Here is a 26066-nt window from a genome sequence, read left to right on the forward strand (position 1 = left end):
TGGTAAGTCACATCATCTTTGTTTTTAGATATATAGCATAAACATTGCGTGATAGTATCTCATTCTCTGATATGTTTGGAGTCATACTTTTCTTTAAATATTGCTCTAGTCTGCTACATTACCATATTATTATTTAGATCATTACGAAATTTAAGTGAGAAAGTTCTTTTACTGTTTAGTATAAGCTAATTATTTTGTCCAGTTGGTAAGTTGTTATGTGGCAGTGTTTATTGATTTATCTAATTCTTTCTTCCTTTCCCCTTATAGTAAAATTGTGGTGTTATCTGCAGAAATAGTACTTTATTGGCACCCATATTTAAGCTTAGATCATTGATACACAAAAGGAACAGAAGTGATTTCATTACTGATCCTTGAGGTGCACAGTATTTAATTTGCTTGTACTCTGCTAAACATTCATTTTGATGGCAACATTAGTGTGTTCGATGCTCACAGCATGATTACTGTTACTCAAGCACGAACAGATTCAACTAGTCATCAAATATGATACTTTACAGGCTTTGACAGTAGAATCTGATAATCCACATCTACATCAATGTCTGTACTCTGCAAATCACTGTGGAGCACGTGGCAGAGGGTACATCCTACTGTACCATTATTAGTGCTTTTCATGATCCATTCACTTATGGAACATGGGAGGAATGATTGTTTGAAAGCCTCCATGTAAGCTATAATCAATACAATCTTGTCCTCAAGATCCCTACTGGGTCCATACCTAAGTTGTAACATATTCCTACAGTCGCCACTTAAAGTTGCTTCTTGAAACTTTGTAAGTAGGCTTTCTTGGAGTATCAAATGAAACTGTATAGTTCTAGAGAAGTTTCCAGATCTCAAACATCTATGATGTAGTTATGCAGACTGAAGTGATGAATGGAAATTTGCACCAAGGCTGGGATTCAAATCTGGATCTCCTGTTCACCAGGCGAATGAGCTAACCATCTGCCACCCTGGCACAGGAGCTTCAAACAACTACACAGACTACCCTAACATTCCTGCGCCCTTAACCCAAATGCGGCATGAATGGGATTTTGGATTGAGGAGGGAGATATGCTAGGGTAGTCCATGCAGTAGTGCAAAGTGACTGTGCCAGGGTGGCAGAGTGGTTAGCTCATTCACCTGGTGAGCAGGAGATCTATATTTGAGTCTCAGCCTTGGCATGAATTTTGATTCATCACTTCAGTCTGCATGTATACATCATAGATGTTTGAGAGTTGTAAAGGTCTGTGGAACCATATAATTCCATTTTATTAAAGCACTTATGCCTGGGTTTCATTTGATGCTGAGCTACTATTCCAGTATAATTGAAGAACCTCTGCAGTACTGTTTGAGTTTAGGTGGAATGGCAAATGGGCTGAAGCATGAATTGGAATCTGGATAAGAGGCATACTGGGGTAGGCTGTGCAGTTGCACAAAGCCACTGTGCCGAGGTGGCATAATGGTTAGCACATCACCCTACTGAGCAGGAGGTCCGGGTTTCAGTCCCATACTCAGTGTGAATTTTCATTTGTTACTTCAGTCTCTATGAATATTTCTTTGGGTAGTCTATGGCTATCTTCATGCATCTGCCAGTTCCATTTCTGCAGCATCTATTAACACTTTCCCAGGGGTTACACAAACCTGTGACTGTTTGTGCTGTTCTTCTCGGTATACATTTAATGTCCCTTGTTAGTCCTATTTGCTATGGGTCCTATAAATTTGAACAATATTCTAGGATGGGTTGCATGAGTGATGTTTAAGCAGTCTCCTTTGTAGACAAAGCACTTCCTCAGTAATTAACAAATAAATTGAAGTCTGACACCCACCTTACACCTATGACTGAGCCTATGTGATCATTCCATTTACATCTCTACAAAGTTTTACACCGAATTATTTGTATGAGTGGACTGATTCCAACTGTGACTCACTGATATTATAATAATAGTATACTACATGTTTTTGTTTTGTGAAGTGCACAGTTTTACATTTCTGAATATTTACAGACAGCTGCCACTCTTTACACCATTTTGAAATCTTATCAAGACCTGATTGACTATTTTTCAATTAGAGGAGACCAGTCACTGAAAATCAGAAGTGCTGAGTCATCAGTATGCACACCCTTTTTTGAGCTAGAATAATACACACACACACACACACACACACACACACACACACAGAGAGAGAGAGAGAGAGAGAGAGAGAAAGAGAGAGAGAGAGAGAGTCACAAAAGCATGATTCACATGCACACACACACACACACACACACACACACACACACACACTCACACACCTATACCTATTATTGTTATTCCATCCTTGACATTCCTAGTTTCAGATAAACTATGCAAGTTTCTAATCTTGTTTCTAGGGACTAAAATGCCGTTTGCTATCCCAGCCTTGTATTACGTTTTCTTTCACACTTTGTGTTAGCTATTGGGCATATCATATGAAGACTGCAATAAAAGACATGTACAAAAATATTACTTAATGCACCACAAAATTTTTCCCCATTTTTTCCATATTTCATTTCTAAGTTTAATTCTAAGAGTGTCAGGAGCTGTTTATTTAAAGTATGTGTTTCACAACTTTTTTTCTTCTCTGGGTTTATTTGATTTAAGCTTGTCTTTATTAAATCATGATATGACAATGGTAGTTCTGTCACGTGACTTTCATATTGAATAATTTTGACCCAGACTACATATAAAATACAAGCAACAAATGTATAACAAGAAATTAATTATATGTCCTCTTTTCAGTTTAATTACAGCGCACATAACTTTCCAAATGAAATTTGGATAGTACGAGAGAACTGGGAAATTGCAGTGAAGATTCTTTTTGTCATCCCAATAGTGATTTTTGGCATTATAGGGAATGTTGCAATCATTAACATTGTTATGAGAAATACATTTCTGCGCTCACCAACTAACATGTTATTGGCAAACATGGCTGCTGCAGATGCTCTTACACTTCTTATTTGCCCACCTATGTTCCTTGTGTCAGATTTATTCCAAAACTATGTTCTTGGTAAAGGTGGCTGTAAAACTGAAGGCTTCTTTTCATGTGAGTATCTCTGTAACATTTTCTTAAAATATACGTTTTAGTGAAATATATTTTCATTACTTTTATTCTTTGGCTTCTCAGACTTAATTGTCATATTTTTTCAATGTTGAACCCATTTTCTGATAAGAAACATCACTAATATTGTAATCACAATGTTAGCAACACAACTGTAGAATGTGGACCGGTTCTGAGGACTCAAATTGGGCATTTTAATTCCATTTGAAATGAAATTATAAATTCTTACTGTCCATACCTGAGCTCTTCTGGAGCAATGGAATACAGTATCTCTTCATGTAAACCAATCATTTGTTTTGAAACTCCTCAGATACCTCTCAGAACTTTTTTGATAGTTCATTCTATGGCCTCTGAAGATATTTTTGTCAGGTTCCAAGTAACTCTAATACTTGACAATGGCAATTAATAATGGGTTTGGTATTTCACTGTGGCAAAAAATCCTTATACTGCTTGAGATTATATAAGCCACATTAATAATTTTTAGTAATATCACACTATTATGCAGTTTAAGAAATAATTATGACACTTATTATAACAGTTTGACTTGTAAACACTTGATTTATGAGCAATTTATATGCAAATACAGGTGCATTCCTACTAACAGCTGTTTTGAATCTTTGTATTGTGAGTTATGACCGCCTCACAGCAATTACATTGCCACCAGAAGCAAAATTAACTCACAATGCAACAAAAGTTATCATGGCAGTCACCTGGGCATCTGGATTCTTGATAGCACTACCTCTCATAATTTTCAGAAACTATAAGGTAAGAGACGCTTTTCAAAATAATAATGCAAGTTCTGCAACAATAAGGAGATCTTGCTTTTGTAGTATTTTCATATTAATGTGTGATGCATTTAAGGAACATAGTAACTCTGAAAGTCCTTAACTTACATCTTTGTTTAATGTCAGTACTCATAAATATGAAATGATATGAAATTAACAGCTGGTTGGTTGAATGATTTGAGGGAGGGGACCAAACAGTGGGGCCATTGGTCCCATCGGATTAGGGAAGGATCGGGAAGGAAGTTGGACATGCCCTTCAAAGGAACCATCCCGGCATTTGTCTGAAGCAATTTAGGGAAATCATGGAAAACCTAAATCAGGATGGCTGAACACAAGTTTGAACCATCATCCTCCTGAAAGCAAGTGCAGTGTGCTAACAACTGCGCCAACTCACTCTGTGAAATTAATAATATGTTTTCATTATTTTTAGGTTGTGGCATCATTAGATCAATCATTAATGTGAAGCACAGGATAAAACAGCCTCAGTCAGTTTCCTGTCCCATTCCTTTCCTAGTATAGGTTGCTCTCCATCTGTAATAACCTTACTGCTATTGCCACTTCAAACCACTGCCTTCCTTCCTTTTACCCATGTTCTTTCCTTTGAGCATGTATGATTACTTCATATGAACATTTATGATTGTGTCCTTTCTTTTTAGTTTATCTGTCATTTTTTATTTGTATGAGAGCTGATTTTTTCTTAGCTATCATATTATGAATAAGACCAAGGCCTTCAGTTACACTGTTAGCAAATAATCACCTTTGTTAGTCTCGGTTACTCAATTACCAGAGCATCTTCTTTGCTTGGGAGGGTTTTATCTAGCCTGATTTCCTATTTGCTATCTTAGCAGGTCCTCTGTTATCATCTTTCTTTATAATCAAACAATGGAAAATCCAGGATGGAATGTAACAATATTATGAAAAGTTGCTACTCACCATATAGTGGAGATGCTGAGTTGCAGATAGGCACAACAAAAAGACTGTCACAAGCTTTCAGCCATTAAGGCCTTTGTCAACAATAGACACACACACACACACAAATGCAACTCACACACACGACTGCAGTCTCAGGCAATTAAAACCACATTGCAAGCAACAACACCAAGGCATGATGGGAGTGGCGATTGGGTGGGGGTAACGAGGAGGCTGGGGCATTGAGGCGGAGGGATAGTATGATGGGGGTGGTGGACAGTGAAGTGCTGTTAGATGGTGGGCAGGGGGGAAGTGGGGAGGGGGGGGGCAGAGAAGTGAAAAGACTGGGTGTGACGGTGGAATGATGGCTGTGTAATGCTGGAATGAGAACAAGGAAGGGCTGAATTGGTGAGGACAGTAACTAGTGAAGGTTGATGCCAGGAGGGCTACAGGAGCATAGGATGTATTGCAGGGAAAGTTCCCACCTGTACAATCCAGAAATGCTGGTGTTGGTGGGAAGGATCCATATGGCACAGGCTGTGAAGCAGTCATTGAAAAGAAGGATTTCATGTTTGGCAGCGAGTTCAGCAACAGGGTGATCCATTTGTTTCTTGGCCACAGTTTTTTGGAGGCCATTGATGCAGACAGACAGCTTGTTGGTTGTCATGCCCATATAGAATGCAATACAGTGGTTGCAGCTTAGCTTGTAGATCACATGACTGGTTTCACAGGTAGACCTGCCTTTGATGGGATAGGTGATGTTAGTGACTGGACTGTAGTAGGTGGTGGTGGGAGGGCGTATGGGACAGGTATTGTATCTAGGTCTATTACAGGGGTATGGGCCATGAGGTAAGGAGTTGGGAGCAGGGGTTGTGTAAGGATGGATGAATATATTGTGTAGGTTCAGTGGGTGGTGGAATACCACTGTGGGGGGAGGATGGGAAGGGTAGTGGGCAGGACATTTCTCATTTCAGGGCACAATGAGAGGTAGTCAAAACCTTGGCAGAGAAAGTAATTCAGTTGCTCCAGTTCTGGGTGGTACTGAGTTACGAGGAGAATGCTCCTCTGTGGCTGGATGGTGGGACTTTGGGAGGTAGTGGGAGACTAGGAAGAGAAGGTGTGGTGTCACCGCCAGACACCACACTTGCTAGGTGGTAGCCTTTAAATCACCCGTGGTCTGTTAGTATACGTCGGACCTGCGTGTCGCCACTATCAGTGATTGCAGACCGAGTGCCGCCACACGGCAGGTCTAGAGAGACTCCCTAGCACTCGCCCCAGTTGTACAGCTGACTTTGCTAGCTATTGTTCACTGTCTACATACTCTCTCATTTGCAGAGACGGCCGTTTAGCATAGCCTTCAGCTACATCATTTGCTACGACCTAGCAAGGCGCCATATTCAGTTACTATGTATCCTGAACAGATAATATTGTGAATCATGTACTGTCAAGAGTGATGTTCATCATTAATAGATTAAAGTTAAGTATCAAACTAATTATATCCGCTTTCTGAATTCTAATTCCTTGTCAAGTTCCAGACCTCATGTCAGTATAGTCCTTCCCACCTCACGCCAGCCTGCGTGAGCTAAAACGCGTGCATTTCTGTCTCCTCTCGTAACATAGTGTTGGCTCTTCTGCCAACACAACAGAAGGCATGGGAGTTTTGTTTTTGTACATGGTTGGGAGGATAATTACAGTCTGTGAAGGCTTCAATGAGAACATTGGTATATTTTGAGAGGGACAGCTCATCACTGCAGATGTGACGACCGTGAGTGGCTAGGCTGTATGGAAAGGACTTCCTAGTATGGAACGGGTGGCAGCTGTCGAGGTGCAGGTATTGCTGGTTGTTTGTAGGTTTGATATGGACGAAGGTACTGATGTAGCCATCTTTGAGGTGGAGGTCAACGTCTAGGAAGGTGGCTTGTTGGGTTGAGTAGGACCAGGTGAAGCAAATGGGGGAGAAGTTGTTGAGGTTCTGGAGGAATGTGGATAGGGTGTTCTTGCCCTCATCAACAAATCTGAACCAGGTGAGGGGTTTAGGATTCTGGGTTTTTGGAAGGATTCCTCCAGATGGCCCATGAATAGGTTGGGACGGTGCCATGCAGGTGCCCATAGCCGTACCTCGGATTTGTTTGTAGGTAATGCCTTCAAAGGAGAAATAATTGTGGGGGAGGATAAATTTTTCCATGATGACTAGGAAGGAGATTGTTGGTCTGAAATCAGATGGGCGTTGGGAAAGGTAGAGTTCAATAGTGATAAGGCCATGGGTATTAGGAATGTTAGTAAAAGGGAAGTGGCATCAGTAGTTATGAGCAGGCCACCGTGTGGTTTCTTTATAACACAAGAGGAAACAAACATTAGTATCTTCTACGAAATTTCATATGAACTCCTGGATACCTGTAATTTACTGCCACAATATTTCAGCACAGAGTCTTCAGGTCATTTTCATGTGAATACTGATGATGTACACTGAGCTCCCCTATTCAAAACACCACCAACGAGATGCACCCAGTAGTCACTGTGCATGTACTGCTTGAGTGAGTGCAATACTCCTGCAAATCAATGCACTATACCATGCTCCCTCTGTGGCAAAAGATTGTCCCACTGGTATCAGATCAACCATCTTCACATAGTAAAACTGCAAACTGATTTAGAGCACAAAATTTTTCTATGACAGAATTCCATAGAGAATCTAACTGGAAACCACTGTCCCAATTGACAGCTGTATTTCCACTGATTAATTGATGGTGGAGCTTGAAAAGTTTTACTTATGAACTACAATTTTTATTTCGTTGTATTTCATCAAGTGACCAGCAGAAATGCAGCGCTCAGGGAAAGCAGGCTTGCTAATTTTGAAGGAAGCAAGTATGCCACTGGTGTTCCACATCGTTATCATGAGCAATGCATGTCATTTGCCCTGTATAATATTTGCTACACTCACATGGAATCCTATAAACACCTTTCTTGTGCAACTCTTAAGTCTTCTTTGATGGATCCCAAAAGCACTGAGATTTTCTGTGGAGGATGAAAGATCACTTTAATCTTATTTCTTCTTAATATTCTGCATGTTTTCATGAAAACAACAAACTCTTCCCTGTTCTTCCGTTTGTTGATCTTTAGTGCTCTCTGTACTTGTTGAGATGAGTGTTGACTGTTCAGGAACATAATTTGTGGGTGTTTCAATTCTGCTTGCAAGTTATCATGATCTGACACGGTATGGCCTTGGTGGATCAAGGTTTTCAGAAAGCCCATTGTTTGTGCCAGATGGTGGCAACTAGTTGCCTGTGATCTTTATGAGTGTACTTTTGAAATACTGAATGTCAGTTCTGTCATTACTCTTATGTTGCACCAAGCCATTCAAAAATGTATGGGGTTCAGATGTTGAAGTAATTCTCAGAGACTGTCTAAACCATGAGTATCATAAACATATCTCCCAAATACAGTTTTAAAACAGTTGAGTTGATTGCTCACTCCTCAAAATCTTCCATAAAAAGGTTGACAAACAGGGGAGACAAAAGATGCCCCAGGGCAACTCTATCAAGCTGTTAAAAAAGTCCACTGTTAAATAACAAGTATGTTTAGAAGGGAGTGTGCTTGAACAATACTGTAATATCAACCTCATACCTTTTGCCAGTGAGATGTAGCAAGTCCACTAGAGGTGCATTTGAAAATGATTTTTCCAAGTACTTGGTATCTTTACTTAGACCCATTGTAGGCAAGCGTCCACATCATACAACAAAATCAACTAATTTTATCGACAGACTCAGCTCACTCAAGCCGGAAAGCAATAACTTATTGATAAGTTTTAATGTTGTTTCACTTTTTACAAATGTGCCTCTGGTGGGCCCACTTCCCATTGGCAAAAGGTTTGAGGCTGATTTTACAGCTCTGTTCAGGCACACTCTCTCCTTGACATACTTTTTATTTAAAAATGAGTTTTTTGAACAATTTGATGGTGTTGCTGTGGGTAGTCTTTTGTCTCCTCTGGTTGCCAATCTTTTTATGGAAGATTCTGAGGGGCCAGCACTCAACTCAGCTGTTTTAAAACAGTATTTTAGTGATATGTTGATGATATTTTTATAGTTTGCCCTCAAGGTTTTGACAGTCTCTTAAAGTTACTTCAACATCTGAACTTCACACACAAAAATATAAAATATACTGTAGAGATGGAGAAGAAAGGTTGTTTGCCATTTTTGATGGCTTGGTAAGAGTGATGATAGACTTGGACATTTCAGAGCACACTTATACAGACCTGTATTGAAGGCTGCTAGTTGTCACCATTCAGCACAAAAAACAGGCTTTCTGTAGATCTTGGTCCACAGAGGCCATACCATCTCAGATGACAATAATCTGCAAACGAATCTGGAGCACCTAAAGACTGTGTTCCCGAACCACAGATATTTGTCTCAGCAAGTGCAAAGTGTCCTACAAGCATAAAACAGAACAAAACAACAAAGACGATGAGATCTCCAAATGACAGCTTATCTACCTCATACTCGAAATGTTTCACAAAAATAGGCAGAATATTAAGAAGACATGAGATTTAAGTGAGTTTCCATTCTCTATCAAAAACCTCAGAGCATTTGGGATCTATAAAAGATATCAAGTTCCATAAGGCAAATATTTATAAGATTCTGTGCAAGAATAACACATATTATACGGGATGGTCAGAAACAGTCTGAAAAGCTTGTAAGGGTATTGCAGGAAAGGTTATGCTGAGAAGCAATTGTTAAGAAAAAATTCAGTATGTTGTACCATTTCTGAGTTAATTACCATTGAAGTTAGTCAATCAGGTCACTGCAAATGCAAATTCAAGTGCCCGCTAGATGCAATAAGTGTCAGTTGTTCTCATAGTGTAGATGATAGTGCAAAAGAGTGTTCAGCCTTTGGTTCATGTTTGATCATTACTATAGTGCCATCTCCAATTTTTGTATTGTTCTCTTGTTTTAAGAAACCAAATGAAGTTTGGCAACATCATTTCTGGTAGGCTGCTTGAATTTGTATGCACAATGCCCTGACTGGCGAACTTCAATGCTAATTAACTTAGGAACAACAGAACACATCAGTTTTCTTTCTTGGATATTATTTTTCAGCGCAACCTACCCAGCAACACTGTTTTAAGCTTTTCATATTGTTTCTGACCATCCTGGGCAAAAAATGTGAACTGTTCAAGATTGCACTGGGGAACAACAGTGGCCTACTTTCCTCCTGCATCCCAGCAAGCCCGCTATGACCGACCATTGTATTTCTACTGGTTATTGAATGAAATACACTGAAACAAAAACTGTAGCCCATGAGTCAATCTTTTGAAGTTCTGTTGTTGATGAATAAGTGGAAATAAACTATCTGTTGTTGCATGCTTGTAACAACTCAGAACTACACTTGTGTTCCGTTAGTTGAATACAGGTGCTGATGACCTGCTGTTGAGAACCATATACACACCACCAACACTGCCACCACCACCACCCCAATACAACTCCCTTATCATTTGGGATTGTGACATCCAGTTAGATTCTGGACGGAATCCTGTCACAAAAATCTGTCTGCTCTACACTGCAATTTGACTGTGAAGATGGTTGATATGATATATGGTGTTATTTCACCACAGAGGGAGTGTGGCATAGTGTAGTGACTTGCAGGAGAACTGCATCCACTCGAGCAGCACATGTGCAGTGACTGCTGGATACATCACACATATGCCTGGGGGAGGGGGGGGGGGGGGGGGGGAGGGAGTCTTCAATAAGGAAGCTCAATGTATTTCATTAGTATTAACCTGAAGTGGTCCAGAAGGCTGTGCCAAAATATCATCGCAGCAAGTTACAGACACCAGCAGTTCAGCCACAATTTAATGAAACTATCTATATGCTGGGAGAGTTTTAAAAGTCCACATCAAATCATAGAAACATAAATTGATTTTTGTCATGGGGAAAAACATCTTATCATTAAAGGTTTTTGGATTTCCTCTCACTTTCTATTTGACTGATAACTAGCTTTTTCATTTTTGTAAGATTTTCACTCATTCCACTATGGTTTACTCTTATATAATGAAAAAAAGCAGTACATCACTGACTGTTTGATTTGATTTGATTTGATTTATTTCGTGTTCCATAGGTCAACTGTGTTGAATACACAAGGACGTGGAACGAGTCAGTTTTTTACAAATACAGTCTGATAATCTTATAGCATATACAGAAATTTGAGTACATAATTATATAAAAACTTATACAGTAAATTCTTTGGGCAGCAATATAGAAAAAGAAAATACATATTTTCTTAGAATTATTAAAACACTACAGAAAACAGATACGGAGCACACACAGATACAGATCTCAGGTTAAATAAAATTCGTAGTGGCATTATGTCAACTTGTATTATATAATATTAAAATATTACAATTTATTTAGTTAAAAATTCATCTAGACTGTAAAAAGCTTTTTCTAGCAGAAATATTTTTAGTGCTTTCTTAAACTCGCTATTGTTATGAATCTTTGTCTTTATTTCGGGAGGAAGAGCATTGAAGAGTTTTGCTCCAGTGTAATGGACACCCTTTTGTGCCAAGCTCAAATTTCTGAGTTCACTGTGTATGTCATTCTTCCTCCGTGTGTTATGCTCATGATAATTACTATTTGGTTGAAATATATCTATATTTTTACAAACAAAACACATGAGAGAAAAAATATATTGGCATGTAGTTGTGTATATTTTAAGATTACGAAAACTATTTCTACAAGAGTCTCTTGGGCGCAATCTACATATAATTCTTAAAGCTCGCTTCTGTGCAATGAACACTTTCCTTGCTAATGGCTGGTTGCCCCAAAAAATAATTCCGTACTCAATGAGACAATGAAAATAGCCATAATAGGCCACTTTTGCAGTGTTAGGTTCAACACATGTAGTGACAACCCGTAAAGCATAGGTAGCAGAGCTAAGCCTCTTACAGAGATCAATAATATGTGAAGACCAGTTCATTTTCTTGTCAATGTGCACTCAAGAAATTTTGTTGTTTCCATTCTGACTATTGGTTGATTACCACATGTCACACTTATCTCTCTCTCTTTTTCTGTTTTTGTACAGAATTGAATAAAGCTGGTCTTACTGGAATTTAATGAGAGACCATTCACCTTGAACCAATTAACCATATCTGAGAGTATGTGATTACTGAGTTCCTCAAGATTGTTGACTGTTCTACTGCTCATAAAAATTGTGGTATCATCAGCAAATAATGTAAATTTACACGGCAGGCTTGTACATGATGGTAGATCATTTATAAAAATCAGGAATAATAGTGGCCCAAGAATTGAGCCCTGGGGCACTCCACATGTAATGGAACTCCATTCAGAATCTGAGGAAGTGTCATATACTCCACCCGAGCTATTCAACACAACTTTTTGTTTTCTGTCTTGGAGGTACGACTGTAGCCAATTGCCTGCAACACCACTTATTCCTACTAATTTTGCTTTTTGCAAGAGAATCTGGTGATCAACACAGTCAAACGCTTTGGATAAATCGCAGAAGACACCAAGTGCTAGCATTTTTTCATTAAGGGTTTCTAGAACTTCATTTGCAAGTGCGTAGACTGCGTCTTCTGTTGAACGGCCCTTTTGAAAGCCAAACTGGCTTTTGCTGAGAACTCCATTCTTCATGAGATGATCAGTAATTCTTACATGTATTAGCTTTTCTAGAATTTTGGAGAAAGCTGTCAGCAAAGAGATAGGTCGATAGTTAGTTAGTTCAGCTTTATCCTCCTTTTTGTACAGGGGCTTCACAATGGCATACTTAAGTCTACTGGGAACAACACCTTTCTGAAGGGAAGCATTGAAAATATGACAGAGAATGTCCCTTATCCACACACAAGAATATTTCAATAAGTTACTAGATATATTATCAACCCCTGCAGAATTCGTACTTTTTAGAGACATGATGATTTTTTGAATTTCTTCTACAGTGACAGGATTAAGGTGCATTTCTGAAATTGTGTTAGAATATACAGCTTGACAAAGAGTTACAGCTTCATCAACATCGGGCTTGCAACCAATCTGTTGAGATACTGATAGGAAGTGTTTATTAAAAATCTCAGCCACCCTTTTGGGGTTATCTATTAGGATACCTTCATATCTGATATTATTTATATCTTCTTTACTTGTTGCATCTCTTCCAGTTTCTTTTTTTACAATGCTCCAAATTGCTTTTATTTTATTATTAGAATTATCTATTTTCTTCTCATAATAAAGGGCTTTTGATTTCTGTATTAGTTTCTTCAAAATTTTACAGTATATTCTATAGTGTTCCCATTTTTCTACATCTTTACAGAATCTTATTGCAGCATAAGTTTCCCTTTTGGTTTTACATGACTGTTTTATACCTTTTGTAATCCAAGGCTTGCTTACAGAATTGGAAGCACTGTTTCTGACCCATTTCTTGGGAAATATTTCTTCAAAAAGAGCACAGAATTCATTTATAAAACAGTTAAATTTAGTATCAACATCATCATGGCTATATACTAAAGACCAATCCATTTGCTGCAACCTGTGGTTGAAAGTTCCTTTCGCCTTTTCATTAATTACTCTTATGACTTTCCATCGAGGAAATTCTTTTTTGAACAGATTAACGTCATAAATAGTGAGAATTTGTCCATCATGATCTGAAAGCCCACTTATAACCTGCCTGACAATATAGTTCTGATGTCTATTTACATCTAAAAAAACGTTATCTATCATAGTTTGGCACTCGGATGTAATTCTTGTTGGGAAATTTATTACTGAAGTCAGATTGAGTAAGTTCATCACAATCTCAAAGTCTATTTTATTCTTATTTTCTGTCAAAAAGTTTATATTAAAATCACCTAATACTACAATATCCTTCGCTTTTGAAAGTAACCATGACAGAAGGAGTTCCATTGAATGCAGAAAAGTTTTTATGTCACCTGAAGGAGCCCTGTAGACAGCCAACACTATTATTGGATAGAATTTAGTTGTTATTTCTGTGGCACATGCCTCAAATTGTTGTTCCACACAATATTTCTTAATATCTATAGCTCTGTATGCTACACTATCCTTAACATAAATTGCTACTCCACCTTTATCTTTACTTTCCCTACAGTAGTATGTTACTAAAGTATAACTTGCTATAGATGGCAAGGCACATTTATCAGTAACATGGTGCTCAGTTAAGCATAAAATCTGGGCATTATTTATACTGTCCTTTTCACTAATGTTAATAAGGAGTTGATCTATTTTGTTTAAGAGGCCCCTTATATTTTGATGAAAGAAAGAGATGCCTTCCTCTTGCTTTTTCATTCTATTAGTGCTGTTACCTGACTGAGAATCCATTGGAGTCTGCCTTGAGACAGGAGAGAGGAGACACCTGACGCTACCTACTGTTGTCCCTTCTTTTTCTTCAGGCCCACACATAAAAAATCGTTGAGATGAGAAGGAGGCTCAGCATTTCTTCTGTCCAACAGCCTTCTATTTGTTGTTGTTGCTGTGAGTAATTGTTACTAAAACGGAAGCAATATTGTTTTTGATGATGGTTTCACAGACACTCATGTTGACTGCTCAACTGTATCTACTGTTGACTAACCACAGCATTGTCCTAGATGCCTATTTAAAGATTTAAATGGGTCAGTTTTTATAAAATGTTAAAATACAGCTAAATATTTATTTAATAACTTTATAAAATACAAGAAAAGTAAGCAATACTTTTACACATATACTAATAAAGTTATAATAATATGGAAGGATATATTGCTACTCTCCATATACAAAGTTGCAGACAGTCACAACAAAAAAGAATGCTAGAAGTATTTCAGTTTCCCAACCAAGTCTTCTTTAGAAGTAAAAAACTCACACATATTCATACAAACACAAATCATACGTACATGGTCACTGTCTCCAGGCACTAAGGCCTAACTGTGACAGTATCTGACATGAGCAGTAATCTAACTAGGATGGATAATGGAGTAAGGAAGGAGTGAGGGGAAAAGAGGTGGGGGGGGGGGGGGGGGGTATCTGGCTAAGGGTGGGAGAAGATGCTAATGCTACCTATGGGTGTGGGGTGTGTGCCGTGTCATGGTGGGGGACAGGATAGGGCTGTCAGGTGCAGCATCAGGAAAATGTTGGGTGGGAGAAAGGGGGGGGGGGCAGAAATTGGAGGGAGAAAGCAATAGGAGAGAAGAAGAGATGAGGAAAGGACTATCTAGGTGTGCTGGTGGGACAGAAGACATGTGTAGTGCTGGAGTGGGAGCAGAGAAGGGAATAGGCAGGTGGGGGACAGGGAATAGTGAAGGTTGAGGCCAGAGGAGTTACAGGAACGAAGGATATTTTGTATGGAGAATTCCCACCTGCACAGTTCAGAAAACCTGGCACTGGTGGGAAAAATCCGGATGGCACAGGCTATGAAGCAGTCATTAAATTGAAGCACATCATGTTGGGTGGCATGTTCAACAACTAGGTAGTCCAGCTGTGTTTTGGCCGCAGTTTGGCATAGGCCATTCACATGGACAGGTAGTTTGTTAATTCTCATGCCAACACAGAATGTTCACGGTGGTTGCAGCTGAGATGGTTCATGTCATATGGCTACTTTAATGGGTGCTCTTCTTTTGATGGGATTGGAGATGTCTGTGACAGGATTGGAGTAAGAGGTAGTGGAAGGCATGTATGTAACAGGTATTGCATCTAGATCTGTTGCAGGAATGTAAGCCATGAGGCAAGCAGTTGGGAACAGGGTTGGAGTAGGGATGGCCAAGGACATTTCAAGATTGGTTGGACTGTTAAATACCACAGTGGGATGGGTGTGGAGGATTGGGGAGAATATTTCTCATTCTGAGGCACAATGAGAGGTAGTCAAAACCCTGGCAGAGAGTGTGATTCATTTGCATCAGTTCTGGGTCATAGTACGTCACAGCAGGAGTGATTCTTTATGGCCAAAAAGAGAGTATGTGAAGGTTGGTAGGTTAATAATGAGACAAGGCATGCAAGATCTGTTTCTAAAAATGGTTGAGAGAGTAATTTTGGTTTGTGAAGGCCTCAGTGAGACCTTTGGCACATTTTGTGAGGGACTGCTCATCACTACAGATGTGATGACCATGGGTGCCTAGGTGCTTGGATGTGACGTCAGGGTGTGGAATGGGTGGCAGCTGCCGAAGAGGAGGTATTGTTGATGGTCAGTAGGTTTGATGTGGTGGAAGTGCTGATGCAGCCATTCTTGAGATGGAGGTCAGTACCAAGGCAAAGAATCTGTGCATACAGGTACATAACAAGTGCTAGTGATGGTCTGAGGGCATCCTATTCTTGTACGAACACAAGTCTTGCCAGTAGAGGTGCTAGTGCTGAGGTACATGAGTGATCAGTGTCATACATTCAATAGCTTAAAACAGAACGAGCATAGTCATGAACTAAAATCATACCATTTGGCAAAATGTGTGTCTAACTATAAAACAAAAAATAAAATTCCCATTAGAAATAAAAATTTCGCTTAAAGTCAGAATTAAATGTATAAAAAATGTTATAGAATCTATTAAAAGAAAACCTTTTATAACAAAAAGTAAATAAAACACAACATTATGTGAAGGATAGTTAAAGAGTACTTACTTAACTAAAATTCCCAATGGTCTATAGCACATCAGAAGGCAATCCACTGGTGCCAGCTTGTGACCTCTGTGAAATGTTTTGTTTTCCTGTGGTGGTGACTGTAATGCCACCACTGGCCAGTGTACTTGGTCACACACCAAGTTGCTGCAGTGTGTGGTGCCATTCAGATTAGTAAATTCTTAAACACATCAAAATAGGCATTCAGATTTAACTCATGCAACTTGCAAATAAAACATAGTTTCATTCTTCATTGCCACATTCACTGAAGACACCCACTGATGGCTCATGGACTGTTTCCAGTTACTTGCAATCTAAAACAGTTCCAATCTCCACTGCTGCACACACTAAGGACTCCCACTGATTACACCTGGACTGTGAAGATGCTGCTGTGCCCACTGCACCATCTCGAGACTCCATATTCAACTATGTGCCACTGTACACCTGGAAAACTAAAACAACAGACATTACTAGCACACATTTTACATTTTTCACCTTGACACATGATTTCCATTTGAAAACAATAAACTGTAATTATGTACTGAAATACAAGATGCTGTATTTATCCCTTTCACTACTATTCACTACTCTGAGTCCTCTAAGTAATCTTTAATTGTTTAATATACATTATTTCTGAAGAATAAACAGACCAGTTTATTACTTATTATGTTTGTGGCAAGACAATATGCACAATCTCTCTTTGTTGGTTATATTTAATATCCTCTGTATGTTAACAAAAATAACTACACCAATATGTTTTATATTTGTTCTGCAGTAACTTGTTGCCTGTTCATAGTCATTCCATTTGGTCATTTAAAATTATGAGGCAGAATTATCAGACATTTTTTAGCTGAAATATTTGTAACTGCTTATATTTAACAGTCAACACAATGCTGTGACCTGGATTCATCATATCTGTACATCAAATTGCAGGTGATGAATGCGTGTCACAGCAATACGTTAGCAGTTAAATACAACATACTGTGAGTTAATGGTTACTCATTGTGTGCAATGTCAGCCATATTATGTATCTTCAATATATACTTATATTCTGTAGTATGACAACTGGTCTATAAGATCAGAAATGATGATGACATGTAACGTAAACAGGTCAGATATATTTTAACATGCACTTGAGTATGGCTATAGAGCCAAAATCATGATTTTGTGAAATGAATGAAGAATAATTTACACTCAAATGGCAGAAACTTCTTTCAAAAAATTCTACATGACTGTGGTCCCCCTTGAACGAAAAAAAATTAGTACTTTTTTCCTTTCTTCAGAGCAGTTCTTACAGCTTTGCTCTCTGTCTATTGAATTTTTATACTAAGTGTCTTTCATAGATGAAGACTTGCTTGTAGTTTTAATGGTTGCTTCCATTATACCACGTAGTTATAATTAAACTGAAAGTGTTCTTGAGTGCTGCATAGGTATGTTCATTAACTGGTGCTTTTGTGGAGTATGTTGAAAAAAATAATAGCTCCATTTAATGTCACCAGATGAAAATATGGCGCTGTAAGCAGCCAGAATGTGGTTTGGATCCAGAAAAAGAGGAGGAATGATGAAACACATTTTAAGAATGGTCCTGGTCACATTTATTAGGTTGTGTCACAAGTTGCAACACGTGTTCAGTATGGTCTCCTAATTCAGCGCCACATGCTGCATCCATAACATATCATGGTCAACAGTTGCTCACAGCATATCCAGTGCAACTAGAGTGATATGTCATCATATGCTAGCCTTCGTATCAGGAAGAGTTCAGATACATCCATGGTGCACACAGTCTTTCAGAAATCTGTGCAACCAGAAATCACGTGGTTTTAGGTTGGGGGATCTGGATCTCAAAATTGCTTAGAAATGAAGCAGTCATCACCAAAGGTTTCTCAGAGCAAATCTTTCACCTGGAAAGCAACATGTAGTGTCACTCTACCCTCCATGAAAATAGTGGTGTGGACACAGTTGCATTTTTGCAAATCTAGAATCAAGTGTTGCACAAGGAGATCCTTATAATGTGCAGATGTCACTACAGACCTAAGAGTCCCGTGAGGTCTCATCTCCCTAAAGAAAAATGGACTGAGAATGACGGAATTCGTGAATCCACATGGCACAGTCAAATAAGCTGAGTGCAGTGGGTGTTCCTGCACGACATGTGGCAGAGTAGAACCCCATATGTGATAGTTCTGAACATTCATGGCACCCTATAAAGTAAAATGTGCCTCATCCATCCAAAGAATATTTCCTGACCACATGTCTTCTATTTCCATGCATGCGGTGTTGTAGCCTCTTTTCCAAAACTTGGTTATTGCTTCAATTTCACATTATGTGACATTCAGTTTTTTACTAATTCATCATCACACATCTTGGAAACCTCACTTTAAGGCCAACAAACATTCAGTGAACACAAAAATAGCATTAGTCCACAAAAACCAATCAATAATAGTTTCTGATTGAAATTTTTTAAGTCCAAGCACAACTACATTAGTATCCAAAATTAAAGCAACAAATGGAATTTTTGTAAGGCTGCATTATTTTGCCACAGAAAAGTACAAACAGGTGATAGTAAAGTATAAATAAAGTAAAGAATACAGAACGTAAACAGCTGCAACAAGCATAATGGTAGACAAAAATGTTCTTCATTTTTTCCAACTTGATGGATTTACACACACATTCCAACAACTGCTTAATGAGCTCAGTATGGGGTGTGACCACCTCTGGCAGTAACACAGGCCTGACAGTGGTGGGACATTCATTGAATGATGTCATCAATAATACCCATAAATAACACCCATTTTTCCTGCAGAGCTGTTCACAATTCTTGGGGATTGGCGTGATGTAACCCATATCCATAGTGCATCACAGACATGCTCTGTGGGATTCAAATCAGAAGAGTGAGCAGGCCAAGCCATGCATACAACATCTTCAATTTCTAAGAAAACATCGATCACCTGTGATCTATGACGTCAAGGATTATTGTCAAATGGTTCAAATGGCTCTGAGCACTATGGGACTCAACATCTTAGGTCATCAGTCCCCTAGACTTAGAACTACTTAAACCTAAGGACATCAGACACATCCATGCCCGAGGCAGGATTCGAACCTGCAACCGTAGCAGCAGCGCGGTTCCAGACTGCAGTGCCTAGAACCGCTTAGCCACTGCGGCCGGCAATTATTGTCCATCAGTACAAAGTCTGGGTCCACAGCATCTCACAACAACTGCACAGCAGTTAAAATTTGCAATTTCATGAAGAGCTGTTTGAGTGATCAACATAATCCCTGCCCACACCATTAGGGATCCTCCTCAATTTGGTATCTTTCCACAATGTCTGGGTCCTGAAACCATGTTCCCCATTCCCTCCAGATATGAATCTATTGAGAAACACTCTCCAGACCAAATTGGGACTCATCTGTGAAAAGAACATTGACCCACTGTCTGCCTGTCCAGGTGGCATATTGGCGACTCCACTCTAAACGTTCCCTTGTGAGAAGACGCATCAGAGGTACACTTGCAGCAAGTCTCCAAAATACAGGCCACTCTGCTGAAACATTCTCTATGCTGTTTGCCTTGATACATGATGTCCAGTGGACACTGCGAGATCAGATGCCAGTTGCAGTGCAGTTCTTACAGTACTAAGGTGGCACCATCATGCCCTTACAGCCAAATAATGGCCCTCTATTTCTGAAGTCACACATGGTTGACCCTGCCCCAGTCTTTGGGATACATTTTTGGTCTCTAAAAACTGTCACCACATCTGAGAAACAACAAAGTGATTCACATTAAGCCATATCAGTTTGCGACTATCCTGCTTCCATTCTTCCTATGCAAAGAGTCTGGTAGGCATCTTCTCTGTGCCATACTGCACTGTCTGTGGCTGTGTACACATCAAATGTGGATGTGGGACTATCTGACAAATACTACACCATTTGATGGGTGCCCTGATGTCATCACTGTATTGGTCATCTGCTGGCCAGAATGCCATCTTCCATGCAGAACGTGGTCTTACAGACATCTGTTGAGAGTTGGTATGATTATATTGTGACTTAGACACAAGATGGAAAATAGCGGTTCGTTGTTTTAATTCTGGACACCAGTGTACTTCATTGAGGTTGCAAACTATGATTATAATATTAAGCACAGTTCCAAATAAGTCTTATAATGGTGGAAACCACATGGTCATCAAATAGAAGCACTATATAGAAATGTTATACAATTTCGTGCAGTGCAGATAACAGGCCCCTTACTCTAATCAAAAAGTAAATGGGAAAGCACAGCAGTCACTATCCCAATACAAGACAATACATTCAAAGTAAACAGCAGAAGTCACGATTCACATCAAAGAGGAAGAATTGTATAATCAAAGCAACTGAAGGGAAAACTGAGAAGTGCCCTCACAAGACATGGGTGATGTTATGCACATCAGTACATCAATATCTTCCACCTGTGCATTCAGTGGCTGTACTGAATCACCAATTGAGACAAAAATGTACATTTATCTCAGACTGCCATGTGCACATCTGTAATGCTTAACAGTCTTGTGTTCCATACACTTAATATCATTTCCTGCTCCCTTATTAGAGTATCAGGTATTGCTATATGTCAGACATTGTACAGCACATTGCTGATTGGACAGTGATGTAGGTGCAACTCATATGAATTTGGCTTTATTTTGAACTTTTTTATTGTTGTAATTTCACAATAATATGTCATGGAACATACTTACCATTACAGTAAATATTTAATTTCTTTTCATAATGAGTTTTACCTACATTAAAGAAGCTACTGTAACTACCTGAATTCTGTACCAGCTACTATTCTGAAACAATGTTTACTATCATTCTTGTGATCTGTTTGGCTGAGCTAAGAACACATTTTATGCAGTTTTCCATTATTGTGCCTAATGGTTATTGTTGAAATGTGCACAGAGCTGATTATAGCAATGTTGTACTTGTGGTGACTAATTCAACAACTGCTAAGTCAACTACCTCCACTGTTTTTGCATTACTTAAGGGCCATCTGTAACTTATGAAATGCTGCAAATTCAATAAGAAGTCCTTTCATTCGATTACAGCTAATGAAGAAATTTTGGCTTCATTGATAAGTCGTTGGCATCTTTTGTGCCAAGTCACGCTGCATCACTCAAAACTGATTTACAAGTAACAATTTGATGCACACAACTCTGTAAGGCCAGTGTAAGCAGCATAGAAATAAGTGACCATTTACATATTTTTCTCAGTAAATTCACCTATTGATTCTTGTATAACTCTTTTGGTAAGATGTCCCTTCATTGTTACTCCTGTTGAAGGAGAAATGTATTTTCTCCCTAAAATATGTATGAATGTTAACCTTCTTTCCTGTGAGACTTGTTGTTTTTCAGGAACGCCAATGGAAGAACTTCCGTGAGCAGTACTGCACTGAAGACACTACAGTGCTTCCTGTATATTGGTATATCATACTAATATTACTGGTATGGTTTCCACTGAGTGTAACTACAATGTCATACACAACTATATTTTTGAAGGTATGTTCCTTTTCTTGCTTATCCTTAAGTGTATTTAAATAAAATAGGAGTTTACAGTCCATAAGAAATAAAGTGAATGGCCAGAAGTGGAACTGCAGACTATTGATAGCTCATTTGTTTGCATAACAGAACATTGATGTAAGAGATCTGAAATAAGAAATGTAGCTCTAAACTTATATAACCTAACATTCAATTATACCATTACAGCAGAGCCACCATGAGAGTTGGTGGATCTTGCATGTATGTAAAGGAAGGGATTCTGTATAAAGCTGGAAATGATATTATTACATTAAGTGAAGGAAAATTTGTAAAAATGCTAGCTGTAAAGATAAGAAATCCAGACATGTTCTAAAGGATAATTATGCTATGCATTTGCTGTTCTCCCAGTGGTGAGCTCGACATATTCGTTGAAAAAACCAATCTAAGTATTGTACATGGTTTCCATTCCTAAGGGCAAAATGATAGTTTGTGATGATTAAACATCAATGAAATGAACCAAGATGGCTTCTGCAACACATTCTTGAAAATTAGATACAGCTACAGAATATCACTGTTAGCACTGCCACAAAGGTAACTAAGCATTCAGTATCAATTATTGATCATATACTAAGTGGCATAGAGAAAAAAAGTGATAATGCTCCTATAGATAACCATGGTCTTTCCGAGCATTCCATAGCTGTAAAACACAAAACTAAAATACTCAAATACAGAAGGGTTTTCTCTAAGCTAAAAAGAGTTTGAACTATGAAACATGGGAAGACATGCACAAGGAGACTAGCACCAATGGTAAGCTTTGAGAGTTTCTATCAATATTTAAATTCAAATTTGCAGAAATGTTTGCAAAAGTACTAAGAATTGTTAAAGCAGAAAACAAAAATAACTGTATGACCAATGAGATAAGAAAATCCTGTGCAACCTTCAGGCAACTCAGCCATCTAAAAATAACCAAAATGATCCTGCATTTCAAAACAAATACTACTCATACAGAAAGATATATAGAAAAGTATTATTAGCACTGAAAACGTCCCAAAATGATAAAATTACAGAAAAAGGAGAATACAACATTAAAGTGGCCTGGAACATTACATAAAAGTTAACATATAAATTCAGTGCAATGTTACCACAATATGTGATCCCAAAAAAACTAGCAAGCTTTGCGGATCAGTACTTCAGCAACATATTTACCAAGAGACAACAGAATTTTGACAAAATGAAATCTGTACAAACACTGACCTATGTTCCAAGCACAATGATGCTGTGACCCTCACTGCAGAAATGCTAACAATTATTGCGCACAGGCATAAATAAATACACACCACCAGTAGCTTTCTAGGGACATCAAAGCATGCAGCAGTCATGTCTTTCTACAAGAAAGGCAATCCAGAAAATATAGCAAGACATGGGACCATTTCATTACTGTCATTGTTTTCAAAAGTAATAGAAACCACCATGAAAAATAGACTGATGAGGTACTTCACGAAGTACAATCTTCTGAGCAAAGAACAGTTTAGTTTCAGGTGTGGTAAAAGCATAAGGTCAGCTACAACTACAATTTGTTAAGGAAGCACTAGACAAAGAACGTCAAGTAACAGGCATCTTCTTAAACTTTACCAAAGCCTTTGATACAACAGGCCAGACAATTCTAAATATACTGGTTGTGTGGGGAATAAGGGGCGTAACAAATAAGTAGTCTCAGCAATACAGAATAAAACAGAGTGCAATGGGTGGAGAACTCTTATACAAACTCCAGTCAAACTATAAAAAATTTTTCTAACCCAGTCCTCCAAGGATGTGTACTGGGCCAATATTCTCCTTGATATCTATCAAAAGTATTCCCCAGAGTGTGAAACACAGTGAAATAATATTTTTTGCTGATGAAAGTAACATTCTAATCAGTGATGAGTTACCAAGTTTACTAAAAAAAAATAACCAAACAAACACTCATGCATGTATGGATATGGTTATAAAAGAACAAATTAACACTTTAAAAAAAAGAAGGTAACACTATTACCTACTTTCCACATCAGCAGAAAACCCAACAGTAACTCTCTAAAAGTGAAAGATGAGCACATAGAATGTGTATCAAGAAAAAAAATTTCTATGTTGTTATTTGACATTGTCAGATTGGAAGATATGAAATCTGTTATGTTAAAATATGTGGATAAAAAATGACTAGGTAATTGAAGTGAGGAACACTGTGTCAGGCAGCGCACTCATCAGCTGGGTGGTTTAGCCGTTTCTTGGCCACAGTTTGGCCATTCATATGGACAGACAACTTGTTGGTTTTCCTGCCCATATAGAATGCAGTACAGAGGTTGCAGCTTAGCTTGTAGACCACAAGCCTGCTTCTTTGATGGGATAGATGATCCTTGTGACCAAACTGGACTACCTGTGAAAGCAGTTATGTGAATTACAAGCTAAGCCGCAACCACAGTGCTGATTTCTACATGGGCATGACAACCAACAAGCTGTCTGTTCACATGAATCACCAATAACAGAGACCAAGAAACAGCTGGATCATTCAGTTGTTGAGCATGCTGCCCAACACAACATTCTTCTCTCAATAACTGTTTCACAGCCTGTGCCATCTGGATCCTTCCTACCAATACTAGTTTTTCTGAAGTGTGCCTTGTATGGGGATAGTGCCATTGGACAGAGCCTGGCAAGAAAATGGTTTTCTTATTTTAAGAAGGATCATTTTTGCATTAGTGACTCTACACATTCATAGTGACTCTCCACGTTCAGCAAGATGTTTGAGGTTTGATGAAGAGCATTTAAACACATTAATCACAATGATCCACACCAGTGTAATGGCTTGTATGGGTATGTGGCTGCCTCCACTGCTGTCACCCCTCTATTGAACTCCAACAGAAGAATATGTCAGAAATAATCCATTTTCTCCACTTGGCACTCTACAGTATCTCCAACTGACAAAATCACAATATGTAAATTCAAATAGAAACAGTGAACTACAAATAAAAAATGGTAACCAATAAAGAAACTGCTAGCAACTGGAATACCAACATACAAAACAAAAATTATATGAACTTATGCATCAACCTAATACATCCTTTTGAATCTGCATACTGCAGTCATGTCTTGGTATCCCTCTGCAATTCCCTCCCCCCCCCCCTCCCCCCGTCCCACACACACACACTTCCCCCCAGTACTAAATTAGTGATCCCTTGATGTATCATAATGTGTCCTATCAGCCAATTCCTTCTTTTAGTCATGTTATACCACAAATTTCTTTTCTCCAGAATTCTGTCCAGTTCCTTCTCATTAGTTACATGATCTACACACCTATTCTATGGCATTCTTCTGCAGCATCACACTTCAAAAGCCTCTATTCTCTAATGCCACAGACCAGAAAAATGCATTCAGGGAAGATTTCCTAACACTTAAATCTCTATTTGATGTTAACAACAAATTTCTCTTCTTCAGAAATGCTTTTCTTCCCATTGCCAGTCTATGTTTTATATCTGCCCCGCTTTATCCATCATTAGTTATTTTACTGCCCAAATAGCAAAAATCATTTACTATTGTAGGGCCTGATTTCCTAATCTAATTACCTGAGCTTCACCTGATTTAATTTGGCTACATCCCATTACCCTTTATTTGTTTTTGTTGGTGGTCATCTTATATCCTACACTTTAATTCCCTCTCCAAATTTTCCTTTAGTGCTTACTGAATGTAAAGACTGAATAGGCTCACTTCCCTCTTGACCACCGTTTCCCTTTCATCTCCCTTGACTCTTACCTGGTTTGTAACTGTAACCCCCATTACTGAAACATTCATCATCTTTCTTGGCTCATTTTCTTTTCACGTTCCTCACCCCAAAATTGAGAACTGGTAACAGGGTGAACATTAGTTTCCCAAATGATTCTTCTTGGTTTCTATTCTCCCTTGATTTTGCATTGATACCTCCTAGTGTCTGTTTTTGTAAACAAATTTCCTATCAATATTTTCATTCCTATCTCTCCCACTGCTACTAAAATACCTTCTCACTCCACCCCTACCCCTCCCTCCTCTTGAAAATAATTTCTATAATTACCAAAAACTCTTCTTCCCAGATTCATTCTACTCCAGTTCTAATTTTATCTTCATGTTGATAATTTAGTGCTCTACAATATTGTCTGCCGTTTCTTTCCAAAGCTCTATTCATTTTGTAAATAACCTTCACAGGTTTGCCGCTAGATCACATT

General features: G+C 38.5%; 1 protein-coding gene across 1 annotated transcript in view; it reads left to right on the forward strand.

The window, feature by feature from the left end:
- Positions 1–26066, forward strand: part of LOC124594326 (G-protein coupled receptor 54) — a 78608-nt gene that overhangs the window by 23501 nt on the left and 29041 nt on the right. The window contains exons 3-5 of the mRNA XM_047132688.1: positions 2751–3054; positions 3656–3834; positions 21718–21861. Of these exons, the coding sequence (XP_046988644.1) occupies positions 2751–3054; positions 3656–3834; positions 21718–21861 (627 nt within the window). The remainder of the gene's footprint in view (positions 1–2750; positions 3055–3655; positions 3835–21717; positions 21862–26066) is intronic.

The sequence above is a fragment of the Schistocerca americana genome, chromosome 2 (assembly GCF_021461395.2).
Source record: "Schistocerca americana isolate TAMUIC-IGC-003095 chromosome 2, iqSchAmer2.1, whole genome shotgun sequence".
Lineage (NCBI taxonomy): Eukaryota > Metazoa > Arthropoda > Insecta > Orthoptera > Acrididae > Schistocerca > Schistocerca americana.